Source organism: Papilio machaon, chromosome 15, assembly GCF_912999745.1.
Source record: "Papilio machaon chromosome 15, ilPapMach1.1, whole genome shotgun sequence".
Classification (NCBI taxonomy): domain Eukaryota; kingdom Metazoa; phylum Arthropoda; class Insecta; order Lepidoptera; family Papilionidae; genus Papilio; species Papilio machaon.
In genome coordinates, this window is record NC_060000.1 from 8,005,946 (window position 1) to 8,029,701 (window position 23,756).

Consider the following 23,756-nt stretch of genomic DNA (forward strand, 5'->3'; position numbering starts at 1 on the left):
ATTTTAATATTTAAATTATCACAAAGTTAGTGTCAATTCCATCGCCAGTGTGTTAGTCATTTAGTGTATTATTTATTACTTTAAGTTTCATACATAAGGTAAGGAATGTAAAGTATTTCATTACAAAAACTTACAAGCATATTATTCACGGAAATCCAATTAGGTACTTTCCGTATTTAAAAAAAAATTACTAAAGGAAACTGTGATTCATCAATGAGCTTGATTTCTAACTTGTAAGAATCAATGATGAATTAGGTTATTGGGGAAAGAATATAATTTTTCTAGTCAATAAAACTGGATTGTAAGTAAATAATGTTATAAAATAGTACCTATATTAAACAATTAATATATGCTATTGCCTAAGTTTTTATGTTTTTTGTATTAAAGTTAATCGGTCGGTTATATCGAAGTATGTAGCATTTTCAGTACATTATGTAATTTAATTTACCACTGTAATTGACGGAGTTAGGTGTTTAGACTTAGGAAGTTAAATTAAAGTAGCACTAGTTACATTAATGAATGTAATCGTTCTCAGTCAAAAGTCGGGCCAAGCCAACAAACAATTTACAATAGATGTGCATTCGTTAACATTAGCATAACGCACGTCACTCGATTACGTTTTGTTTTTAATTATACAATATTGTACTGGCGACTAAGAACAGATATAATTTTAAGAAGTAAAAATTTCTTAGGTTAGGTTTCTATAAGTAGGAACATCAGTGGAACGCGGAGCACGAATTCGCGGGACAGCAATTTATTACAGTTTATTTCTTTGCCATAACGTAACTAATCGTTTAAACCGATTGGCTGTAAAATCGTACAAGCTTGATACCATTTTTTGTGAATATGTGTACATATTATTGGTAGAATTATTATTTATCCAACTGTATAATTTATTTTAAAATTGAATCGAAATTCAAATCTGTGCGTCGATACGCTAGGGTTCGTCAACCCTACGAGGTCACAGTTGTGGTTATGAATTTTGTTAAAAATATACAAATTATGGCAAAATAACTCACTAGAATTAAAGCTAAAATAATGCTAAAACTTGAATTTACAATGATTGGATAAGATATATCTTAGCAAGTATTTTGTTAAGGTTTATTATATCTATCATAAATCATTTCCTTCATTAAGTTCGTAACTCCTAAAACGAAGTAGGTAAGATTTCTAAGGTGGGTGTAATTTCTTACTAGCGATTTGGTAATTTTTCAATAGCGGGCCCGATGTTTGCACAGGCATGGACAAGACAACAGACTTGCCGTATATCTAATAAAATCGATGTTATAACATTGTTTGACGCATTCTATAACCTTGAGGCGACCCACCGAAATAGATTTCGCGAGCTGCGAATTTATTGCGTATCTCATTCGTATGAAAGCTGTGATATGCAAAGAAATTATTTAGCGTGCTTTCAAAAACTGCTGGAAGCATCTGAGTGGAACGCATCGCTAACAGACAAGTCGACGCGCGGTAATTAGGATCCTGTCTAATCTGTCGCCCTTTGTCATCCGACATCTTCATTTTCAAGCTTCATAAATTCAATCATTTCCTAATGTTAACTTTACATAATTTTTTGTATATTTTTGTATATATTAATTGCGTTAGTTTTAGTGAAGTATGATTTGTACTTCAGTTATAGAGTTTACTGCTAGACTGTACTTTCTCTTTGTACGTGGACAAGACAGGTGGTCTTTCGTGATCTTTTGACAGGTGAAGATTTAAATTTCAACAAAGGTCAGAAAAGTGTTAATTAAAATTTCATTAACAATGTAGAGCGTTATTAATAAGGTCTAGTTTTTTTCTTGCATTGAACGTATTCGCTTCACTAGCCAGTGAGTTTGCGCGTGAAGGTTCCGTTATTTGGCGCCGGCGTCGCGTCTCCTCTCGTCTGTCAGATTAACGGTCTACTTAAATTCGCGATGGCCGCCATATCGCCATGCTGCGCTGCGTCGCCATCCATCGACATCGATAAGTAACGATTGACCGCGATACATCAACAGGTAGACTAGTTGCCGGCCTACATTAGTGTAGAAATAATTTTTATTCATCTCTAATTAGGATCAGTCGATCATAGTTTGCGATTCTGATCATATTCTACCAAATATAAAATTACAATAATTACTTATTTTAACTTGATCTTAGACAACATACTCATAGTACTTTTTTTTTCTTTTCAGATTTATAAAAGCATTCCAAAGTCATGGCTAAAACTGAGAAGTCATTTGCAAGAAACTTTACAGGTGAGTGTCAAATGTAATTTTACGCCGAACCACCACAAATGTGTTTCAAATAATGATGTCATTAATGTATCACATAAGCCACATGCGATCCGGCAACCATCTGTTGCCAAGTCGAGCCTATAAAGTTATTGTAAGTTGGCAACATGGTGCGCGTTGTGACGTCACCTGGCCGTTAGCCAACATGCAAATATCTTCGTCTAATCAAACTTCCGGTGCCATGTTTTTTTAATTCGTATTTCTTACGGTTTAATTTGATATCAATTGAAGCAGATACTGAAGTTTACTATTATATACATATAAAACTTATTTTATCATATTATAATGCTTTATGCATTAATTCATTTTTTAAATTTACAATATTTTTTTATTCTTTTTTGCAAAAATGCATCTACTTATTAGATGGTACAGTAATCAAAATATTAACATTTAGCTGTCTTCTGCCATAGAAATTATACCATTAATTATATTTTGTCCTAAATTGTGTCAAGCTTTATTGAATAACGTGACAATTATCCTGCATGGAAATATTACTAATATCTCGTAAGGTGACTGTTGAAGCGTTCCTCTTCAAACATTCACTGTATTTCTAATAATCAGTACTTAATGGTAGATTATCTTTTTAACTCCACATTTTACACACCGTAGGTATCGACACACTCCACCGTAGGTATCGAAATTAATTTTCTATAAAATGTTTCGCGGAAACGATTTCCTCTTCATGGATTAGTATTGATAACAGTAGCAGAATGTGGTGGAAAGGTCACTCCATTGTTTTCATCACATAACATCGTCTTCTTCCGCAGACCGCCGCGGGCTCGGATTCACATCAACAAACGTCTTCTGCTATTGTAGCATTAAAGTTCATGGTCACTTGAACGTTTGTTTGAAATAAAAAATCTAACATCAATACGTCAAAAAGTTTTTAAAATTGAACAGTGACCTCTTTCTTATTTAAAACAAATAATAATTCTAAACTTCGATCGCCATAATTAACGATGTTATAGTTTAAAATGAACCACGACAGATCTGTCACTTTGAATTGAAACTGTTGTCGTCCACTTTTTGGCACGGTTAGTCAATCATGTAATTAATTAACATTTAAACGTTTAAACCACGCCTAATTCGTGCTTTTAATCCATGCAAATAATAAAGTTGGAGTTTCTGTATGTATAATAGAAAAAAAATTCGCGAACATGATGTATTTGCGTTACTTTTAAAGGAATAACAATTTTAAATAATTTTGTCAGTCTGTGCGCAAGTCCTCGTTTTTTCCGGTTGGTCTAAGAAATGGTTGGACTAATTTTTACGGGACTTTTACTGCATTTTTAACTAAAAAGTGACACCACTAAAAAAGACTACCACTTAGTTTGCCACTTGATCTTAAAAAAAATTTAAATCTTTCTTCATCCAAATGGACGTTTGATAATGACTACTAAGTGGATTGGTGTACTAAGCTATGTAAACAGATGGCTTCTCACGACCGGAGCGCAACAGTTCACATTATTTAAGTTATTGCGCTCGCTAGTAGAGAAAGTGCGATAGAAATCACCGCCTCTTATCTACGAGCTGCGTTTAGATATTCTAAGGGTGTAGTAAACGTGCCTATCGACGCTAGAGTGCCTATACTTTTACAGGATAAAGTTGGAAGCAGTTTTTCTAATTTTTTGTGGCAAAATCGTTTTTGTAAATCTTTCAGTAATAACAATTGCAACAAATAAAACAACAAACAATGCAACGTTCAGTTTCTTCAATTAAAAAAAGGTTTTTTAAACTTTCTTTTAATTGCACACTGATTTTTTGCAGGTGATTTTCCTTACCGCAAAATCACAAAAATTAAATATAAAATGCTTAATAAACTTTGCGGAAATGGAAAACGTTCAACGTTTAATTCTATCGTCAGTTTTTAGCAATAAATGGTCACTCTAGTCAAGAGTTTTAATTGTGGAATAATGCATCATGGCGGGCGCCGCGTATTTTTTGCGCAAGAAATTAACTTGAGTGAACTTGGCACCCGACATTCCTTGCCCAGCAAATGTCGCTCCAAGAATTCCTTTAATTGCTATTAAATAAATTTACTTGTAAACTGTCATTTATATAAAGCTTCTGGTTTGTATAACTTTTCTATAGACTATTTCTAAAATAATTCAAATAACGAGATCATTGACCTTATCCAATATTTCCCTGACAATGTTTGGCTTTTTTAAGCACATCTGTTCAATGTTGGAGGACATCTGTCTGCTTCGGCCCAACCATGTCGCACCTAGCAGACAGAGTCCGCAACATAGTGCTAAAGACTCAAAAACCCTATAAAAAAGCACATCTGTTAGTCAACATGTTAATTAAAATGGTCGTAATCCCATAGAAATTTCAAACAGGTTAAGTGTAGTTAAACACTTGTTTTAGTAAATTCCTGAGGTTTCCGATAATCAGCGGTGGTTGTGTCGTAATGTGGTCGAACGAGAATAGGCCCTTCATCAAACTGGCAAACAATACGTCGTTCAGTTAACTGTTAAGTTCCAACGTCGCGGTTAAAGTGCATGCTAACTGGCGGCTGTCCGGCGAGCTGTTAAACGTCTAACGGTAACCTGCCCTATACGACTGTCGAATGACTGCTGCTTAAGTAAATAAATGGACTAATCAATGTGTTTACTTATGATGCAAGATTAGCTGCAGGCGTAAACATGTTTCTGTCAACATTCTCTTATTTAAAATTAGTAAACTGAGTAAACATTTTACTAATTTTTTTTAAGCTTATGTTTGTAATACCTTCTACAGCCATTACGGCTTGACTTCTTCCTAACTCTCTAAGACAATTCTCACCAGTTTACTTTTTTATTCATCACTCTTACACAAATCTGTTATCATTGTTTTTAGTTCAAGTTCTTGTAGTACACTGTTTGTTACCCAAAATATACTCGACTAAAAGCCTATCATTACATAAATATTTATCCTCTCTGATCATCGATAACCATTATTTACTCGTAGTAAGTATCCAACGCGGAAGAACCGTTGCAGCTATTGATCGCAATATAAACACCATTAAGATACATTATATACTTAACACTTATAAATAAACAAGTACAAACGTTTATATGCCAGAGAGATAATCTATGGTTTTTTGCAAAATGGACATAAATAAAATATTTATTTTATATTTTCATCTACAGACAACATTAATCTTCTATGTCTTCAACTGTTATCTTAACATATATTATTTTTATATACGTTTCATTTCACGCTAGTATCCGCTTTTGTATTGTGACAAATGTCTTCACATTAGTTACGAGTTATTTACAAAATTAATGTGGCCATTGTTTAATTGCGGACACGTGACGTTAGAAAAATGCTGCAAATTGCTTTTTATCTAAATACTTGGTTTCGAAATAGATGTAATGTGCATATCTTTGAATAGAAACGTTGTAAAAAATATTTAATGTATATAGGAACGTAATGAATTGAAAATGGATTCTGTTATAAAGTATCGGAACAACTAAAAATTTGTCGTTGCAAAACCATCTCATCCAAAGTAACTTTTATTGAAAGAACAATGGCAGCCGCCTATACATCAAAATAGTTGAGGCTAAATGATAGCGTCTAAGCATGAAAAATATCTTAAAACGATAAGAATTAGTTGCGGAGCAAATACCTGAAAGAATTTCGGCCCGAGGAAGCCGCAAAAAATAGATATTTTGATTTTAGTTTTTCGTTTTTTAAGGTTACGTCATAATGACAGCTTGAGAAAATTCGCAATGAAGGTTGTTATTTAAGTAAATATCTAGTACGTGATTTTATTTTGTATATTAAATCAGAACTGTATCGTTATAAATCAGGCAGATGGTGGTTACGAGTAGTTATGTGGCTGATTTCGAAAAATATAAGAGTACCACTAGCTGTCACGCGGCATGTTGGTACTCTTTGCTACAAGCGCCACACGAACTCAACCGACACAAGGCGGTTTATTTGTGACGTGCGTGACATTTTAAATGTTGCCATAACCATAAAAGCGAATAGTTACAACATAGTGCGTTTTGCATTCCTTTAAAAATGCCTGAAGCCCAAAGAACTATCTTTTTTCACTAAGTTTACACCTAATATAAATAATAAGTATCTATTTGAAAGCAAGTATTGGAATATCATACATAATAATAATTTCTAATTCGTACACTTTGCTAAATATAATTCCGAAAATACGGCATCCTTTAAATGGTGGGAACACTTTAATGGGTGATAATCCAATTAGTCAATATACATTCTTTAAATTATTATAATGTTTCTGTGGCTTCAATAAAAATAGAATTATTTACGTAAATTATTAAAAAAATATGTAAATTAATTGTATCTATATGACATTTCTAGACGCTAATTTTGTTTTCAACTATTTTTCTGCCATTGTTCTTTACTTTAAACAAATTTTCGTCAATACAATGACGATACGTCAGCTTAGGTCTAAAATAACTTCGTGGGTTGCCAGCACTTTGCACTTGTCAAATGTTTATGTGCCCCAATGTGCCATAAATCAATGTCGTTTTCGTTTATACCTAATAAGTTAACAAATCGATATCATAGTTACAACACTGCACAAAAATGTCCGGGATTAGAAACGGGATCAAGGTCTATAAATTTAAATGATAAACAATTTCTGATCGTAAAGCACAAACATAAACTTCTAGAACTTCAATTCTGAGAGATGGTCACACTACTGCATACAGAATCCTCCTGTTTATACAAGAGTTACAAGTATGTGGTGTTAAGATAAGACGGTATTACGAGACACACAAATTGGATTACAGTAATCATAAATGTCGCATTCTTTGCGTTTTAACAGTAAGATTCCACTGACGCACTATCAGTATGAAAAAATATTGTTATCTCATTTTTTTCAAGGGTAATGACAGGGATGACAATGTTTTTGTACAGTTATTTTGATAGTGGGAACTTGCGATAACTTTATCAAATGTAATTCATCTTGTCTGACGTCGCATGTCTAGCCTGCCGTGACGGAATACTTCGCGAGATGACTTTAAATTTAAACTTGTACAAAATCTACAAAATCTGTATGTATTAAATTAATACTGTAGTATGTATTGGTTTTAAGAAATAGTGGATAATCTAATTTATTTAAGTTTTTTTTTTACGTTTTTTTTTATTAAGAAAATTTTACATATTAGTGTAAATATTTGTGTCAGACTTTGATAGTGTTACTTAAATGAATGCCAGTTGATTCACTGCGCAAATTCGCAAACAATTTACAATGTTACTTGCTATCACCAGCCTCGAGGGCTTAATTCTTAAGGAAATTGTCATAACTCCAACTGTATAATTTGTGAACGCAATTTATTTGGGCACTAAGGCCATAGCTATAAAAATTTTAACAGCCTCGTTATTTTTTATATTCTGTAGGTGAATTAACGCATTCTTGTAATGTAACAGTTTTTATTACTTATTATTTTATTTTGTTGCTAATGACTTGCCAGAAGATTACTGTCAATTCCATGTTAAAGATATTCTAGTACGAAACAGTAGGACAATTCGTCTTGAGTTGAACTACTGTTTCTAAGTCAATGTCACAGTGGAACAATTCACCTGCACAAACTTCCGTGTGCAGACCTTGACCGCACCCGCTCCGTTATACGCCGGATATTGTCGGATTTTATTGTATACGGGAAATTAATATGAGAACGCGGTTACACACTTCTATAGATATATATTGTTCATTTAAAATTCACATCAATACATTTTAATAATCATCCATTAAAGAATTAACGAAATACACATATAACGACAATGTAGCGGTTATTTATGTAGCCAAGTAATTGACAAATTTATTTTTAACATCTCAATTAATCGACATTTAATGAATATCTTGGCCAATCGCCAATAACTAATTCCGATTCAATTTCGGATATTCCTGAACGTCTTATGCATAATGCATTACTACTCGAGTAATGCAATGATGACTTTTATTGTAATGTTACAAGGCTCAAGGTACATTGATTGCAATACGCAAAGGAATTTACTGGTACTACAACGGATATGAGATTTCTCTCATACATTGAAGGCGATGCGAACGGTTTCGTTGCTTCTGTGTTCGATGCTCAGTACGCATTTCCACAACCGGCGTTGATTCACGACACGTCTCGTAATTTGTCGGTCGCGTCTTGAATTTTCATCGCGCGTTCTTTGGTTTTCTTTCGTAAAATCTGTGTTGGATTTTTTATATTTTCTGTCACGTGTAGTCTTGATTTAATTGTAATTTCGAAATTATTTCTGTAGGTGGTCTGATAGTTAAGTATTCCGGAACATTGTAACTAATGTAAATTTCGCAACAGTAAACTGTTTTCGTCACTCCTCGTAAACGTGGTTTTAACAATCAATTATTTGTGAGAGAATACTCATGTACTTAATAGTTCTGGTAATTTAATTTGAAACTTGATAAATGATACCAATCTTACTAATATTATAAATGGAAGAGTTTAGGTGGATAAATATTTGTAAGAAGGTATCTCCGGGATGGCTTAATGGATCTTGATGAAATTTGGCACAGATGTAGAACATAGGGTCGAAGAACATATAGGCTTCTTACTAAGTTTTTCGACACGGAGTCGCAGGCGACAGCTATTATTTATATATTAAACATCTTAGTGTAATCTTTAACAAATTTGCAGACAATCAAAGTAATCTCGAAGCAAGGTTAGTTGTCGGATGTGATGATGCCGGCTTGATAAGTAATGCGGCTAATGACCAGTTAAACGTTTATTGTGGCATATTGTCTTAGATTATGTCGTAGTCGCAGAGAGATAACACGACGAGAGCATTGAGCATTGCGGAAATATATTGTTAAGACAGAGGACATTGCGGTACATGACAAAATGACACAACGAAATCATGAAGGTTTAAAGATTAGATTGGGAGAAAACAATCTCGTTTTACTGAAATGTTAAGTAAAATTATTTTATTTTAGTGAGAACACAATTATCTATGTAAAGTGTTTAGGAAGTCCGTTTGGATCAATTGCAATAATAATGGATGAAAGCGAGTTTCATTGCAGAGAATCAGATGCACGAGGATATAAAATATAATTCTATTTCAGAGTTTTGCGCGTTGTTATTGTAGTTGATGCCAAGTTTTTTCAGCGGTGCTGCGCGGCGTGCGCGATCTCCCAAACTATTCTACGAGTATCTGTGAATTAAACTTTCCTCTGTCCTTGGCAGTGCAAGTTTTAAGATTATTTTGTATTTAATTCATTATGTATTATAAATCTTTGCATTTTATAACGCAATTTTATAAAAGATTAGTTGTCGCCTGCGAGTCAGTCCGCGCGGAATTAAAAAAAATCACATCGCGATCCAAACATTCACATTTATAATATTATAGTCAAGATATAAAATTATTCGTTTAAAATGCATTAACAATCTGTTCCATTTAACTGTAACCGACCAGTTTGTAATTTATTCATACAAATTAAAATAAATAACCATTGTGTTTACCAAGTATTATGAATAAACTTTTTCAACATCGTATTCTAAAACCGGCAATGTAGCTTGATATAGTGTATACTAATTTGGCAATCAGCTGTGAACAAAACAACGTGGGAGTGCTGCTATATCCCAGCGTCCTCGTGACATATACAAATCTGTTGATACTCTTGCTCTCCGCAAACCTGTCTCTTGCGTAACGAAAGTCCGTGACTTTATGATAATTTCACGTGTTTTACGCGAAAACGAACCACAACCTTGACTTGTTAAGATATCGTAAACATATAGCTAAGGTGTCGATGAATCAATGCATATTTTAACAAATACCGGTTTTTAATACATTAAAATTGGATTACTTGATTTTTTTTGAATAAATAAATATCTACGCTATAACGAAAATAGACTTTATTAATATTCATAACAGTATAAATTATACCAAACAAAAATGCACCATTATCATAGCTTCAATATTTCAACTAAAAGATTAACCGTTGGTTTCTGAGACCAATATCTCTGTATCAAACATATCGTCATCCTTGTCATTAATCATTGAAAAAGTTGAGACAATATGTTTTAAACGGGGATTTTGATCTTAGAAACTCACGACTAAAAAAATATGTTATAGATAAAAGAAAAGCAGTTGTATTTGTTAATAAAACGTCAAATAAATTGTTATTCGAACAGCAGAGATTTTTTTGATTTAAATAAATCGTTGCAATTATTGTTATGTACCATTGTTATATCGTTAGTACACGGTAACGAGCAAGCCACAACTTGAAATCGCTAAAATAGCGACATCAAAGCTGAAATTAAACGCCTGCAGTAAGTTAGAAGGTTGCAGATATGTTGCCTATCTTTAAGGAACAGGGGAGAATATATACGCAAAAGTATATCCTATCCCCTCCAAAATTCACTTCCCCTTCCCATCATATAAATTGCCAAATTCCGATATCTGACTATAATGATGTTGCAGGATGTCTAACATGCGTGCAAGTGCTGAACATAATGGTGCTGCTTGGCTTTATGCTGAACTACGCGTTGCGCGTCAACTTGACCATCGCCATCGTCGAGATGATCTACGACGAGGCAGACAACCACACCGCCGTCGCCCACCTCACCAACCTCACCGACCACGTCAATGTTACTCAGGTACGTTACAAACACGTCACATCTATAATAGAAGACATTTATTGTAACTATAGCACTGTTGTGAATTCTAGAAATTCAATTGTTAATCGACCAATGTGCATTACATAATAGAAAATTGCGATAATCGTTGAAGTATTGATTAGTAACACAATGTGTCACCAATCTTTTCTTGATATGCTTCCGCATTATATGTAACAAATATACCAATAACTTGTATTTTGAATTGTCATTTGTACATATTTTATGTGAGTTATTAAAAAGTTATTTTTTAACTTAACAGAACAAGTTTCTCAATCATATAATTTTCGTTTAATAATGAAATCCCCATTTCGATAACAAAGATTATAGCAAACGGAGATTCCAATAAATTGATTACATATTACTAATAGTGGTGAGATTCCATCGGAGGGGGCGAGAGGTCAGCCATGTCGATAGCTGATGATAGTTTGGTACAAACTGCAAAGTGCACAGATTGCAATCGTCCGCCGGTGTCTTACACGTGAACGTCAGTAGTCAGTCAGTTGCCAGTGAAATCTGGATTTGGAAAGTTAAATGTAGATCGATGCGGTAGCCTTGTTTATACGTAAAGATTTCTGGAAACTATAGAACATCTGAGAATTATTCTAATCGATTAATTCTTGTTGCGTACTGTTTATTACTCACTACGTATAAATAATTAAAATGTTTTATAAACTTTCGGTTAATTCCCAAGATTAATTGGTTTTTTTTTACAAAGTAAGTTATGATTACATTTATTGACAACAATTTGATCTATGAAATGTAGAATTGTAAGTCGTAGTCTCCTTTCGACCGATTCTCTGCGTATCAATTAACTACATGTTTGAAATAATTGTTCATATGATGATTAATCTGCGCAGTCGGTGGTCAATTAAGACATATTTCTGCGACGTATTTTGTTACACAAATAGCTCGTATCAATTCTTAACGTACCGCTTCTTATCTGTATGATGTAATCGACAATCATTATATGACTTGAATCACTGGTGCTTTTATATATGCGTCGAAAGTTCTCGTGGGCTAAATCTGTTAAAAATATTACTAGTAATAGACCGGGAGGACATTTTTACTTAAAAACTTTAACTTTGGTAAAATGTTGTGCAGCATCCGGAGCATATAGAGCAGACACGCTACCACTGGGATACGAAGCAGAAGAACCACCTCCTGGGCTGCTTTTTCTGGGGCTACGTCCTCACAGAGCTCCCGGGCGGCCGTCTCGCCGAAATCATCGGTGCCAGGTAATCTACCTTCCCTTAACTTATATATATAAAAAACATGATGACGTAGAATTAAGTCGGAAACCTTTGTTTAACTATCTGCACTCCAAAGTTTTACAAAAGGTACTTACCAAAGTTATACTGTAGCCTTACTTAAAATTTAATTATGATTGATGTGTAACCATGCACCAACTAAAAGTCAATTAGTCAATTACGCTTATTTGTTATGGATTGGGGAAGGCAAGATGGCGTCGCCGCAGAAGCTTCCAGAGTCACGCTATTGCATGGATGGGTCGGGGCGAGTCAACGAGCGTGCTGGTCCTTGTGCCTGTAACCAGCTACAATTGACCATCTGCTCTTATGTCATGCTTCAATTTAGATTTTTTGGTGCTATTTACGAAGTTTAAATGACACAATGTGCGTTGTATGTCTTTCGTAATTTATTTTTTACGTGAATCAAAAAAGTTAAGGAATCAAATATTTTTATAAAAACGAATCATTACTTTTGACTAATAACAGAGTACAATGTAATGTTACAATAGATCTCGGGTTAAACCCCGTCAAATTATCATCGTGTTATTCGCTAATAATAATACTTTACGTAGGTATTAACTCGGCTGGAGGTACAAAGCTGGAATTGCGTTATTATTACTTATCTGTTGGCAACTAGTGTGGGCGATGAGAGCAACTGGTTGCTGACTAATATCTGACTAGCTTTGAATCTAGGACGATGCCATCGGGTTCTAAAATACTGGACACGTGGTCGTCGTTTTTTATTATAATTAATTGTAAAGTTTCCTTAATTGAATAGATACGTTATCTCTGTAGCTAACGACAATATAGATGATTGATGATGACTCTGTCTGTCAATGTACGTCCTCGAAAAGTACACACGGTTTTTTAACAGCTTTTAACAGCTTTTAACAGCTTTTAACAGTAAAGTATTATTTATACATGAATATTATTGATGATACATAAATATGAACAAATGCTTAGACATTGACATATTTGCAAAACATTGTGATATAAAGTTGTTATCGACATGGCGACGGCACAGTAATGGCGTGAGTGCTATCATTCGTGAAATGCCGCGCGCCATTTTTTATGTTCTCCGATGCGGGAGCTGATTACCGATACAGATTCCTGACGTACCACTGCCAGCTGCTCGCTCTACATTGTCAACTGAGCTGGAACACTTATTTTAAATTAAAAGCACACCGTTGTTGTACAGAAATAGTAAAATAGAAATTGACTCCAAACAACCACCTGTATTTTTAAATCAAAAGTTTGGTTAGTACCTATTCGAACACTGCAAGTATGTTAGGTTGCCTCTTGTCAATTTCCATAAAAAGACTAACGATAAACGATATGTGTAGGTTCTGGAATACCAAGGAAAGTCTATACTTTAATTAACTAGTTCTAATAAGTATCATTAATTCATGCGTTTCTGCGAACAGGCGAGTGTTTGGATACAGCACACTGCTCGCCAGCGTCCTCACGCTGCTGTCCCCGGCTGCGGCGGCGGCGGGCTTCGGTTGGATCGTGGCGCTGCGGGTGGCCCTGGGCTTCCTGCTCGGCGTCACCTGGCCCGCCATACTACCCATGGCCTCCAAGTGGATCCCGCCCATGGATAGATCTAAATTCATGTCCAATATGATGGGTGAGTAATATACCTACTTTGTAGTAAGCGTAATCTATTTGTAGCGTTCGACATATAATATCGTCATGTCGTCATTACAATGTCGCCAGCGTAGTCTCATTTTTATTAGCTTCATACTTTAGTGACTGACGACCGCGAAACAATTCCATCATCCATTAGACCCAATAAATAAACAATCATGACGTTAGACAGATAATTTAGCGGATAAACAAGACTCAATACGATGATGAGGACGGGTGTTATCTCTCAGTGCGATTGTGGGTGCGACGTGGAGTGGGCTCGTTCGGCTTATTTTTACAATGCTCGTTTTGCCGAACGCCGCGCATCCGATGCAAGATGGCGTCGGAGGCGCGCGCGGGCGCGGCTGCTGACGTCACGGCGATCGCGAACCCTCATTGGCCCGCCTCGCACGACTACGCGCGCTAACCTTGCGCAACGGTTGCCATGCGCGCGCGCCGGCTACCGAGAAACGTGGTTTATTATTTGTTAGTCACCGAATCTGTTACTCGATCGTGGAGTCCAGCTAATGAAATCCATTAATTTATTTACCTTTAGATTTACACGAGCTAAACTTACTGCGCACAATACTCAACTCAATGATTAAATACTTGCATGCTTTTATATCCTAGCGTGATTATTATGGAAAAAGATAAATGTGAATGAAGATATTTCATATTTACAATGAAAGCAGATAGTCACGCTTTTATTAAATATTATAACAACTCAATACCATATTCAGATTCGTATTGGTATTTCAAATATCTTTTCGATTATCAGCTGTTCGATGAAGTCCCTAAACACAATAATCACTGGTATTGTACCTTCCTTACCTAGCCTGATAACTTTAATCAGATCGGTCTCATTTTTAGTTGAGTGTCAATAGTTATTTTGGTTCGGCGGGGAGGACTCTATGGCTCGCCCACGCACAGGGCCGCTATTCCCAAGCTGCTCTTTATTCATATTAATAGGCCACGGTTATTTGAATTTATCACTGCTGATGTTTAAACGAGACGCATTACAGTTAAATATAAATGAGATATATATATTAACTAAATGCTTACATGTTTATTTGTCCCTTCAGTCTAAATTTTTCACCTAGTTATAGCTAGATTCTTGGATTATTAAATTTAATCGACTATTTAGCTTTTTTTTGACAATTACGATGAATTCTTTCTCGTTAATTTCTAAGATTATATTTAAATGGTTTATAATTATAAACTTAAACTTAATTAAGTTTGAGAATATAAGGTATGTCAGATAAGGGGACTTTATGTCGTGCCGTGAAAACATATGCATACATACGTTAGTGTGAAGGACGTATTTAGTACAAAAGTGACGCATGCTTCACTCAAACACATACTGCTCCTAATCCTAACCGTAGAATTCCACTGCCGCCGTGACACTCGTTTTATTACGTATTGTTATCTTTGTTCCTGTCACATGCTGTTAAGCTTATAATTAATTTTTGTTACAATACTGGAATTTTATAGTTTTTACATTCATTATAAATAATTTGCAATTTAAAATTATAATTTATTCAGCTTAATTCAATTAACACTGAAATTATAAAATTATGAATCCCATTCATAATTCTATTTACAAGGTTATACTTATTATGTACTTCGTAAAAGGCGCTTGACAAACTGTCAGATTATATTAATAGAAAATAGATTTATCAAACAATAAAAAACACATTTTAATATTACGTACACATACTTGTTAGCAAAAAGTTAGATGTTTATAAATGATCAATAGATTTCTCAGTCCACAGTCACGTTGCCGTTAATAATTGAACATCGTGCTGATGTCATTATTACAGGTAACATTACACAACACAAAGTAAAAACGTTACGTAACGAACATATTAACCAAACTACTACAACGATAAATAAGCAAAGAGATAAACTTTTATAAAATTATAAATGAAACATATACGGAAATAGACTTCTAGAATTTATAGTAAGGTTCTAGTTTTAGTATTATTCCAGACAGTTTATTCAGATATTAAATAGTCGTATGTGACGGGGAAAAGTCTCTTTACCTAGGATCCTTACATCACCACAAAGTATCTTAATTTATTTTTATTTTTTATACTTAAATTATAAAATGTCCTAGAAAAATATTAGCCTTGAAAATTGTCTTGAAATTTCCAAAATATACAGTTGAATATACGGTTGATTCATTCACGTTGGGATTTTTACAGAAACAAATTAATTCAACCGCGAGAAAACAGCCAGCGAATATATAATCGTTCATTTTAAATTGACGTCTAAACTGCAACTACTGCCACGAACAAGTTTTTTTTTTAAATAAAAATCTCGGAATCGCGACGATACCTTTTCACTAAAGATAAAAATAATAAAATAAAGTGTGACCAGATTAGTTCTAAAGGTAATACCAATAATGGAATAAGAAACAGATTACAAATCTAGATAGGCTGGGCTGGATTTACACAGTATCCTTGATCAGGTTTACTAAGACTAAGTCTAACAACATAAGTGGTATATTGTTTTAATTTTTATTAAAATTGAATAATTGTTATTATGTCTTATCTCTAATATTTAAGTACTGAAAGGAATTGATATTTATCTTGTACAAAGTACGACGTAGTAAAAAGTGATACATCAATGAATTATACCAACAAATTGCTTCCTGCATAAAAACAACGTGAGCGTGTTTTGATATCTTATCATTTGAAAAGCAAATATTTTTTTTAAATTAAATAGTTAGAGTTTTCGAACTAAATTTAGTTTTAAACGGAGGTAGGGAATGCTATAATTTTGCTATAGATTTCAAGGTTACAATATTGTCGCAAGATATAATCACTGTTGTCATTCGATGAACTGTTAAGTCTGGCTCAATTTAATTATAAAAACTTATTCGCTTCTGTGTAATCTGTGCATATTTGTGTCAGCAATAAACCTCATTGTGAATACAACGTCGAGTACGCTAGAGAACAGAGCCTAGCTTTGTATTTTGTTATAACGTCTGCCTGTTAGTACGTCAGCTAGACCTAGACGGAACAGGGGCGCGGCCGACGGTTCTAGTACTTTATACGTGTATAGGTTGTTATTTTGAAGTAGGTGCATAACAAGGAAAATACATTGTAATAATGATGTATAAATTACAGGTAAAATAATTCTGAACAAACAAAGCGGATTTAGTTGAAAGGAATTTTAAGGGTCTGTGGTTTGTTGAATTAATGAGACCTACTAATGTAGTTTGTTTTTATACTTTATCAATTAAGAATCTTCCTATCAACACGTGTTTTCTATTACGCAAGTCATTAATATGTTTAGTGTTACTTTTGTGTCGTGACTCGTGACGAGTCTGCAACACCCACTTTGACACTTCCTTGTTTGATAATGATAAAAAGAATATCACGCGTTGTTAGCGCAAAAAGTAATTAAATTTAATACGAGTGAGTATGACGAAAAAATACCATAGTCGTTTATTTCATAACAAAAACAATAGTTACAGTCGCTATATGCTGTTTTAAAAATATATATTTTGCGACTAAATCAGCTACTAAATCCACATGATAAGTGCAGTAATAATATATTCCATAGTGAAAATAGTGAAAAAAATTCTTTCATAGGAATTTCACGGCATATTGATTTTTCACGGCACTTTGCTTGTTTCTACACTTTAATATAAGAATTAAATTTAATTTATCGTCTATTAGTTAGTCCCATGCACCGCAGTGGGAAATTTATGTACTTTCACTTTCGTCAGCGTAGCGGCTGTCGGTTGTCGGCAACCGGCACGCCGGCGGCGACAGAACTTCGCGCAGGAATTTGACGCCGCGGGAGAATCACTTGAATATCAAGTCTCACCTCTAATATATTCTATTACAACACACATAGTATGTTTAACGTAATCGTGCCAAATGGAACTCCGTAATCTCTGCCTATCCTCTGAGTTACAGGTGTGAGCGTTTATAGGTTTGTATGAAAATTTAAAAAAAAATTGTTATGAATAGCATGCTGCTGGATATCCTGTGTTTACACGGCACAGGTCACAGAGCTGTGAATGTGACACCGGTCTTGTCAACAACTATGTTAGTTAGGAGAACCTGGCCTAATGAATTTGAACAACTTAGATAATAACTATGTTTTATGTTACATGTTAACCATAGTAATAAAAATTATTCTTTGTTGTATTTGCTGCATATTACAAATACATTAAATGTCTGCTTGTCATCCGATATTTGACAAAATAGTTACTATCTTTGCCATTTAATTAGACTATCCTTTTTCTTCAATAATCACAACAAATGACATTTAAGATACTCGTATTATTGAAGGTATTAGGAAGGAAAATCGGCATTCATCGATTAATGTATGAGTGTTAGCAGGATACCTCAACCTTAATGTGACTTTTGCCCTTCTCCTTGCGTCGTCGACCATCTAGGTCTAGGCATTTTCGAGGAAAACGTATGCATGTCATTAAGATTTAATTCGCAAATGTTGCCCTGACCTCCATTGATGGCCTCTGCCCGCCCGGGGTTTTCCGATCGCGACCAGTTCCTTGATTTCTATCATTTGACTGTAATTTTAATACGTTTTTTTCTTCTCATGTATTACCGACAAGGCAAGATTAGTTACCTCTTTAAATAATTTTGTTGTAAAAAATGGATACAGATGATTTTACGATAATTTTATGGTCAATCTCATTTATTAAACTTCATATATTTAACATAATATAAACAAGGCATAATTAAGGCAATTAAATGAGTAATATATTGTTGCAGCATCATCCCTGGGCGCTGCCATCACGATGCCGGTGTGCGGATTCCTCATCGCACACTTTGGCTGGGAGTCTGCTTTCTACTTCACCGGTGAGTAACTCCTAATAACTTTAACCATTGATGTGCTACTTGACAAAATACCACTTTTTTTTAATCAGCTAAAATTATCTCGCAAAAGTCTTTATGTATGACGTAGCATCTGCTAAATGATCTTCTGTCTCATTAAACAATAAAACTTCGCTTACTTGATAAGTGTCATTGAAAGTTTGCATTCCATACGTTCCATACGTCCATCTTGGCAAGTTAATGTTGAAGTGGTGCATTTTTGCGGGCGGCAGGTATAATCGGCGTCATGTGGTCGGTGGCGTGGTTCGCTGTGGTATACGACTCTCCAGCGCAGCATCCTCGCATCTCCGACGCTGAGCGCAACTACCTGCTCAAAGCCCTGCCCCAAGATAACAACACTAAGGGGGTGAGTCAACAATAACATTGATATTGACCTGAAATCCTGACAACAACAACATATTTTATTAAAGCCCATAATTTCATGTGACAATAATTATTACACACAGGAAGTAGCCAGTTGTAGTTTAATTTAATTCCACGAAAGACTGGAGCATGACTTTAAGGTTATTTTATATATTTTATAGTAGATAATAAAATAGTAAAATTGATATAAGAATTTTTAGAATTGGCGGACATAAAACCGCTTTCAGTGTCCCACTGCAGAGTAGACCGGTAAAGGTTTCTCCATTGAAACTGACGTCGTAAAGTTAACTGTGGAGTGGGCGTGGGCGTGGGCGTGGGCGCCAAGGATAAGCCTGTATTAGGAGCCGCTTGCCATTGAACGATGTTAACTTTCTCTGCGAACCAATGAAATGTTTTAAATTAACACATATTGTATATATTTATGGTATAATACAAACGTACTTTCACTAAAATATAGATTATTTCTACTATTGCAAATCATCCAGGCCTTCTTTAGATTTATTGACTTTCTCCATTATATTCATGTTATTTTTCATTATATCTATTATAAATAATTAATGTTTACATCAAGAAGGGCAGTAAATGCAACTCCCTAACGTGGAGATGTCTTCTACACTAACCCAGTGAAAGGGACAGCTACGATGCAATTTGTCCCTCTTACGTCACTACACGTGTCTACAGATCTAAGCTCGGCCGATGTTGACCGTTTAGCCTACATTGACACGTTACCCAATGCTCGTTTGTCAACGATGTTAGCATTACTTCTTAGTGCTCTCTTGTTATTTTATTGTGAAAAATCTGCCGAACCATTCTCTTTTCAAAGCGACTAATTAACCTCCTGTAACTTTATTGTTATTTAAATCAGAAGTGTAGTAAGTATGTGTGGTTGTGCGCAGCACATGCCCGCCCCGTGGCGCGCCATGCTGCGCTCGGCGCCGGTGTGGGCCATCATCATCACACACGGCGCCTCCGTGTTCGGGTACTTCACCGTCGTCAACCAGCTGCCCTCCTACATCGAGAGCATCTTGCACTTCAACATTAAACACGTAAGCATTCACTTTGTACTGAGAAGTTTTTGTGTTATTCTAGATTCTAGATTGTAACCTATATCTGTTCCAAATTTCATCCAGATCCGTTCAACTGTTGTTATATAAAATCTCCATACAATATATACATGTTTTCGCATTTAAAATGTTACTAAAATGATCAGATATTGTCGAGTATCAGAATTTGATAAGTAAAATGCAATCATGTATATTATTGTTATTGATACGATCATCTCTTTCAAATTATAATCTCTTATCGTAACAATGATTGATTTGAATCCAATCATTATTTTTAGATTTCTTCAAGTGATTATTTTTATATCTCAACTTGTCAATCACATTGTTCCTATCATTCTATATCTCCAATAAAAACATTTCTGCTTATATTGACATGTGATGAGATGGAAATCAAACTGAAATATGTAAATTTTTAAAACAATTTTTGCCTATTATCAAGTCTCGATCGGTTGATAACATAACTTATATAGCGTTTATAGCGAAATGTTGAATTAGTTCGTGATGAAAGGAAGTGTAGTTCATAACATCTTGCACTAGATATCTTTGTCATGGGAACGTCATTTTTGATGTATTGTGATGATAGGAAGGTATTTCTTTTTTATATCTATCATCGTTATAGGACCAAAAGAAAAAACCCATTATCTAGCGCATAATTAAAACATATCGTAATACATTAAACCGTTATTACCACACTTATTGGAGAACTGAAGTCAGTTTTCTATTCATTGAAAGTAATAAAACGCTACCGTAGTATTTGTATTGGAACTGTTTAAATATTCATCGTTTAAAAGATTGGGTAGTCTCCTGCATACTAATTCCTTATGATAAGTATAATCACTTTGACAATTCGTTGGTGGAAAATTATAGATTACTAGCTGTCACCCGCGACTCCGTCCGCGCGCAGTTAAAAAGAATATTAAATGGGGGGGGGGTATGAAAAATAGATGTTGGCCAATTCTCAGACCTACTGAATATGCTCACAAAATTTCATGAGAATCGGTCAAGCCGTTTCGGAGGAGTACGGGAACGAAAACTGTGACACGAGAATTTTATATATTAGATAAAAATGTGACGCAATCAAGTGTCACATGGGGGTGTGATCAGTTATGCATCTGTTCGAGCCGCTTTACACGGTGAATTATGGTGTTTTTATAACTGATTAAACTTTTGTAATCTCCATACAAGCAAGATCACAAGTATGGGAAAAAATACACAGCAGTAATTAAATTTCAATTCAAAATTATTAAAAAAAATAAAGCCGTATTATTTGTAAATAGCTATGCTATTAAAAATATAAAGAGCGTCTGTTGTAGGGATTCCATAATTTTTAGGCGAATAGTCGGACAAGACTATAAAACCTGTTTTTTTACTAATAAATTGTAGCTACCGTACTACTTTCAGTTATATGAGCAATGCATAGTAAATCTATGTCAGTAATTTTTATTTATCTATACTTAACTCAAACTGGGTTCAAATAACGGGCGATCAAACAAATCTCATTGTTTTTCGATCAATCAATTGTTAAATTAATTGTACCAATTGTAGACGTGCCTTATCTTAAATTGATAACTTCAAAGTATGTATTTTAAAAGAACAATTAGTTTTATTCAAGTGATATGACTAAGACATTCCCACATAAACATATGTTTTTACACGTGGCAGTTAGTGTTCCGCGCAGCCGATACATTGTAGGTGCATTGATGTTACACGTGTAACATTGTTGTTGTTATTAAATTGACTTTTTCCGTTAAAATAACTCCTAGACAAAATAACTGTGACTCATCTTACTTTGAATATGTTCACGATTTTTTTATTTAGAATACACGTTTATGTCATTAATTAACGGTAACGATATTTATTACACGTGAGCAGCTCATTTTGTTAACAAGTTTAGCTGGTTTCTTAACTTGACTAGACTCTTTATTTATTCAAACAACACTAATCAAAGTTAAGAACCACATTATTATGTAATATTGAATGAATATTTCTCGTTTTCAATGGGATTACACCGTTATTATTATTTACATAAATGTTCCGAATACCGATTTGAACTGGTTCATGAAATGATTTGAATTCGTTTTTAGACATGTTGTGTTTATTTGACATTTAGTATCACACTCAATTTTACCTCAAAGTATTTAATCTGGGAGTTTATTACCTGATAAAAGAACTCTTATGTCAAGCATAATTCACTAAAGTACTGTAAAGGAAATAATTTATTTTTTCTATTAAAATAAAATCATTATTTTTGATCCAAACTGCTTTCTAAAGCAATCAAGTGTAGTGGTTTATATTCTTTTTTTATGCGATTTAATTTAAAAAAAAACGGGTTGTTCTGTGGCATTACATTTAAGACTGTCTGTCGTTGTGTTTTTGATATAATTTCGCTTGACTTCTCCACGAGTTGCAAAGGACAAACAAGCATCACGCAAAGCTCCTGGGCGATTGCATCAGCCGACCAGTGGACAGCCTCAGATAATTTACATATAGATAACATAAATTCCACACCGCAAATATTGCAGTAAAATGGAAACCAATTCCAGGTTCTTAGCTTTAGTGAAATCTATGAAAACTTCTACATTTCAAAGCCTATAAATATATTTTTAAGATACAGTAGTAAGAATCAAGTATCAAGATTACAGCTGGGTACTTAATCAATTAAGCAGAACTTGGCAACAGAAGGACCAAAAAACATCTAAAAAATTTTACATAAATAAAATGAGTAAAATTCAACAGTAGGTACATTATCTGGTAATCGATTTCATTATAAGTTTACGCGACCAAAACTATACTAATAGTTTGCATAATAGCCAAAGGTTCAACACTTTGTCTTATTATTTAAATTACAATTTAAAATGTTCTGCTATGAATGTCATTTGTTGCGGTTTTCATAATGAAACAATAGGATAACTTAATAAAAAAAAGTCGGGACTGTCCTAAACATATATTACGCATGGTGTCTGTAGTTGGAGTTTCGTACTTTTTAAGGCGCTGCAGTTTGGTCACGTGTTTTTGTCTAGTACTTGTACTCGTAAGTTATGCTTTTGCTCAATGTTCATTATATTGTTTAATGAAGATTTTTTTTGTTACAAATAAGAAATATCTACCAAATTTTTGGATCTAAAGAATTACCTTTCGAGTCAAATAACTAGTACATAGTTAATAATATTTGTTTAATTTATAAAAAAAATTATTAAGAAATTTCATTTTACGATCTTTATTAAAACTGTATGTATTGTTTACATGAATAATTGTGAAAGATTTGAATATTTTATATACAACAAAAAAGTAAAAAAGTTGAATGTTCGCTACAATATAAAACCTGTTTCTATTCAGAAGAATCGTACTGACCTTTATTAATTATGTTGTAAAAACAAAACATCAAATACTAGTCGTGTTTTAGTTAACAATAGTTATGCAACTGTTGACAAGTTTATGGAAGAAGATTTAAAAAATAACGCAGCTAAAGTTCTTCTCTTCTGGTTTAAGACTAAACCTTATATACTATATAGGCTATACTTTGAAAATAACTTGATTCTAACTTGTAAAGTTCTTTCTTGTATGTTGCGGTTGTATAAAATGTATAGAGCTGTAATCTCTTACTTAGAAAGTCAGAATAACATGAACTTCCTACTTAGTATTTTTTTTTATTGTTAATTGTAAGAGTTAAACAAAATTTAAGTTTATAATT

The 23,756-nt window shown here is 34.0% G+C and overlaps 1 protein-coding gene across 1 annotated transcript in view; it reads left to right on the forward strand.

Moving 5' to 3' along the window:
* LOC106713254 (sialin) overlaps window positions 1-23,756 on the forward strand; it is a 30,100-nt gene continuing 6,344 nt past the window's right edge. The window contains exons 1-8 of the mRNA XM_014506012.2: window positions 1-98; window positions 2,181-2,243; window positions 10,692-10,867; window positions 11,990-12,123; window positions 13,560-13,762; window positions 18,516-18,602; window positions 18,851-18,984; window positions 19,898-20,047. Of these exons, the coding sequence (XP_014361498.2) occupies window positions 2,204-2,243; window positions 10,692-10,867; window positions 11,990-12,123; window positions 13,560-13,762; window positions 18,516-18,602; window positions 18,851-18,984; window positions 19,898-20,047 (924 nt within the window). The 5' untranslated portion in view covers window positions 1-98; window positions 2,181-2,203. The remainder of the gene's footprint in view (window positions 99-2,180; window positions 2,244-10,691; window positions 10,868-11,989; window positions 12,124-13,559; window positions 13,763-18,515; window positions 18,603-18,850; window positions 18,985-19,897; window positions 20,048-23,756) is intronic.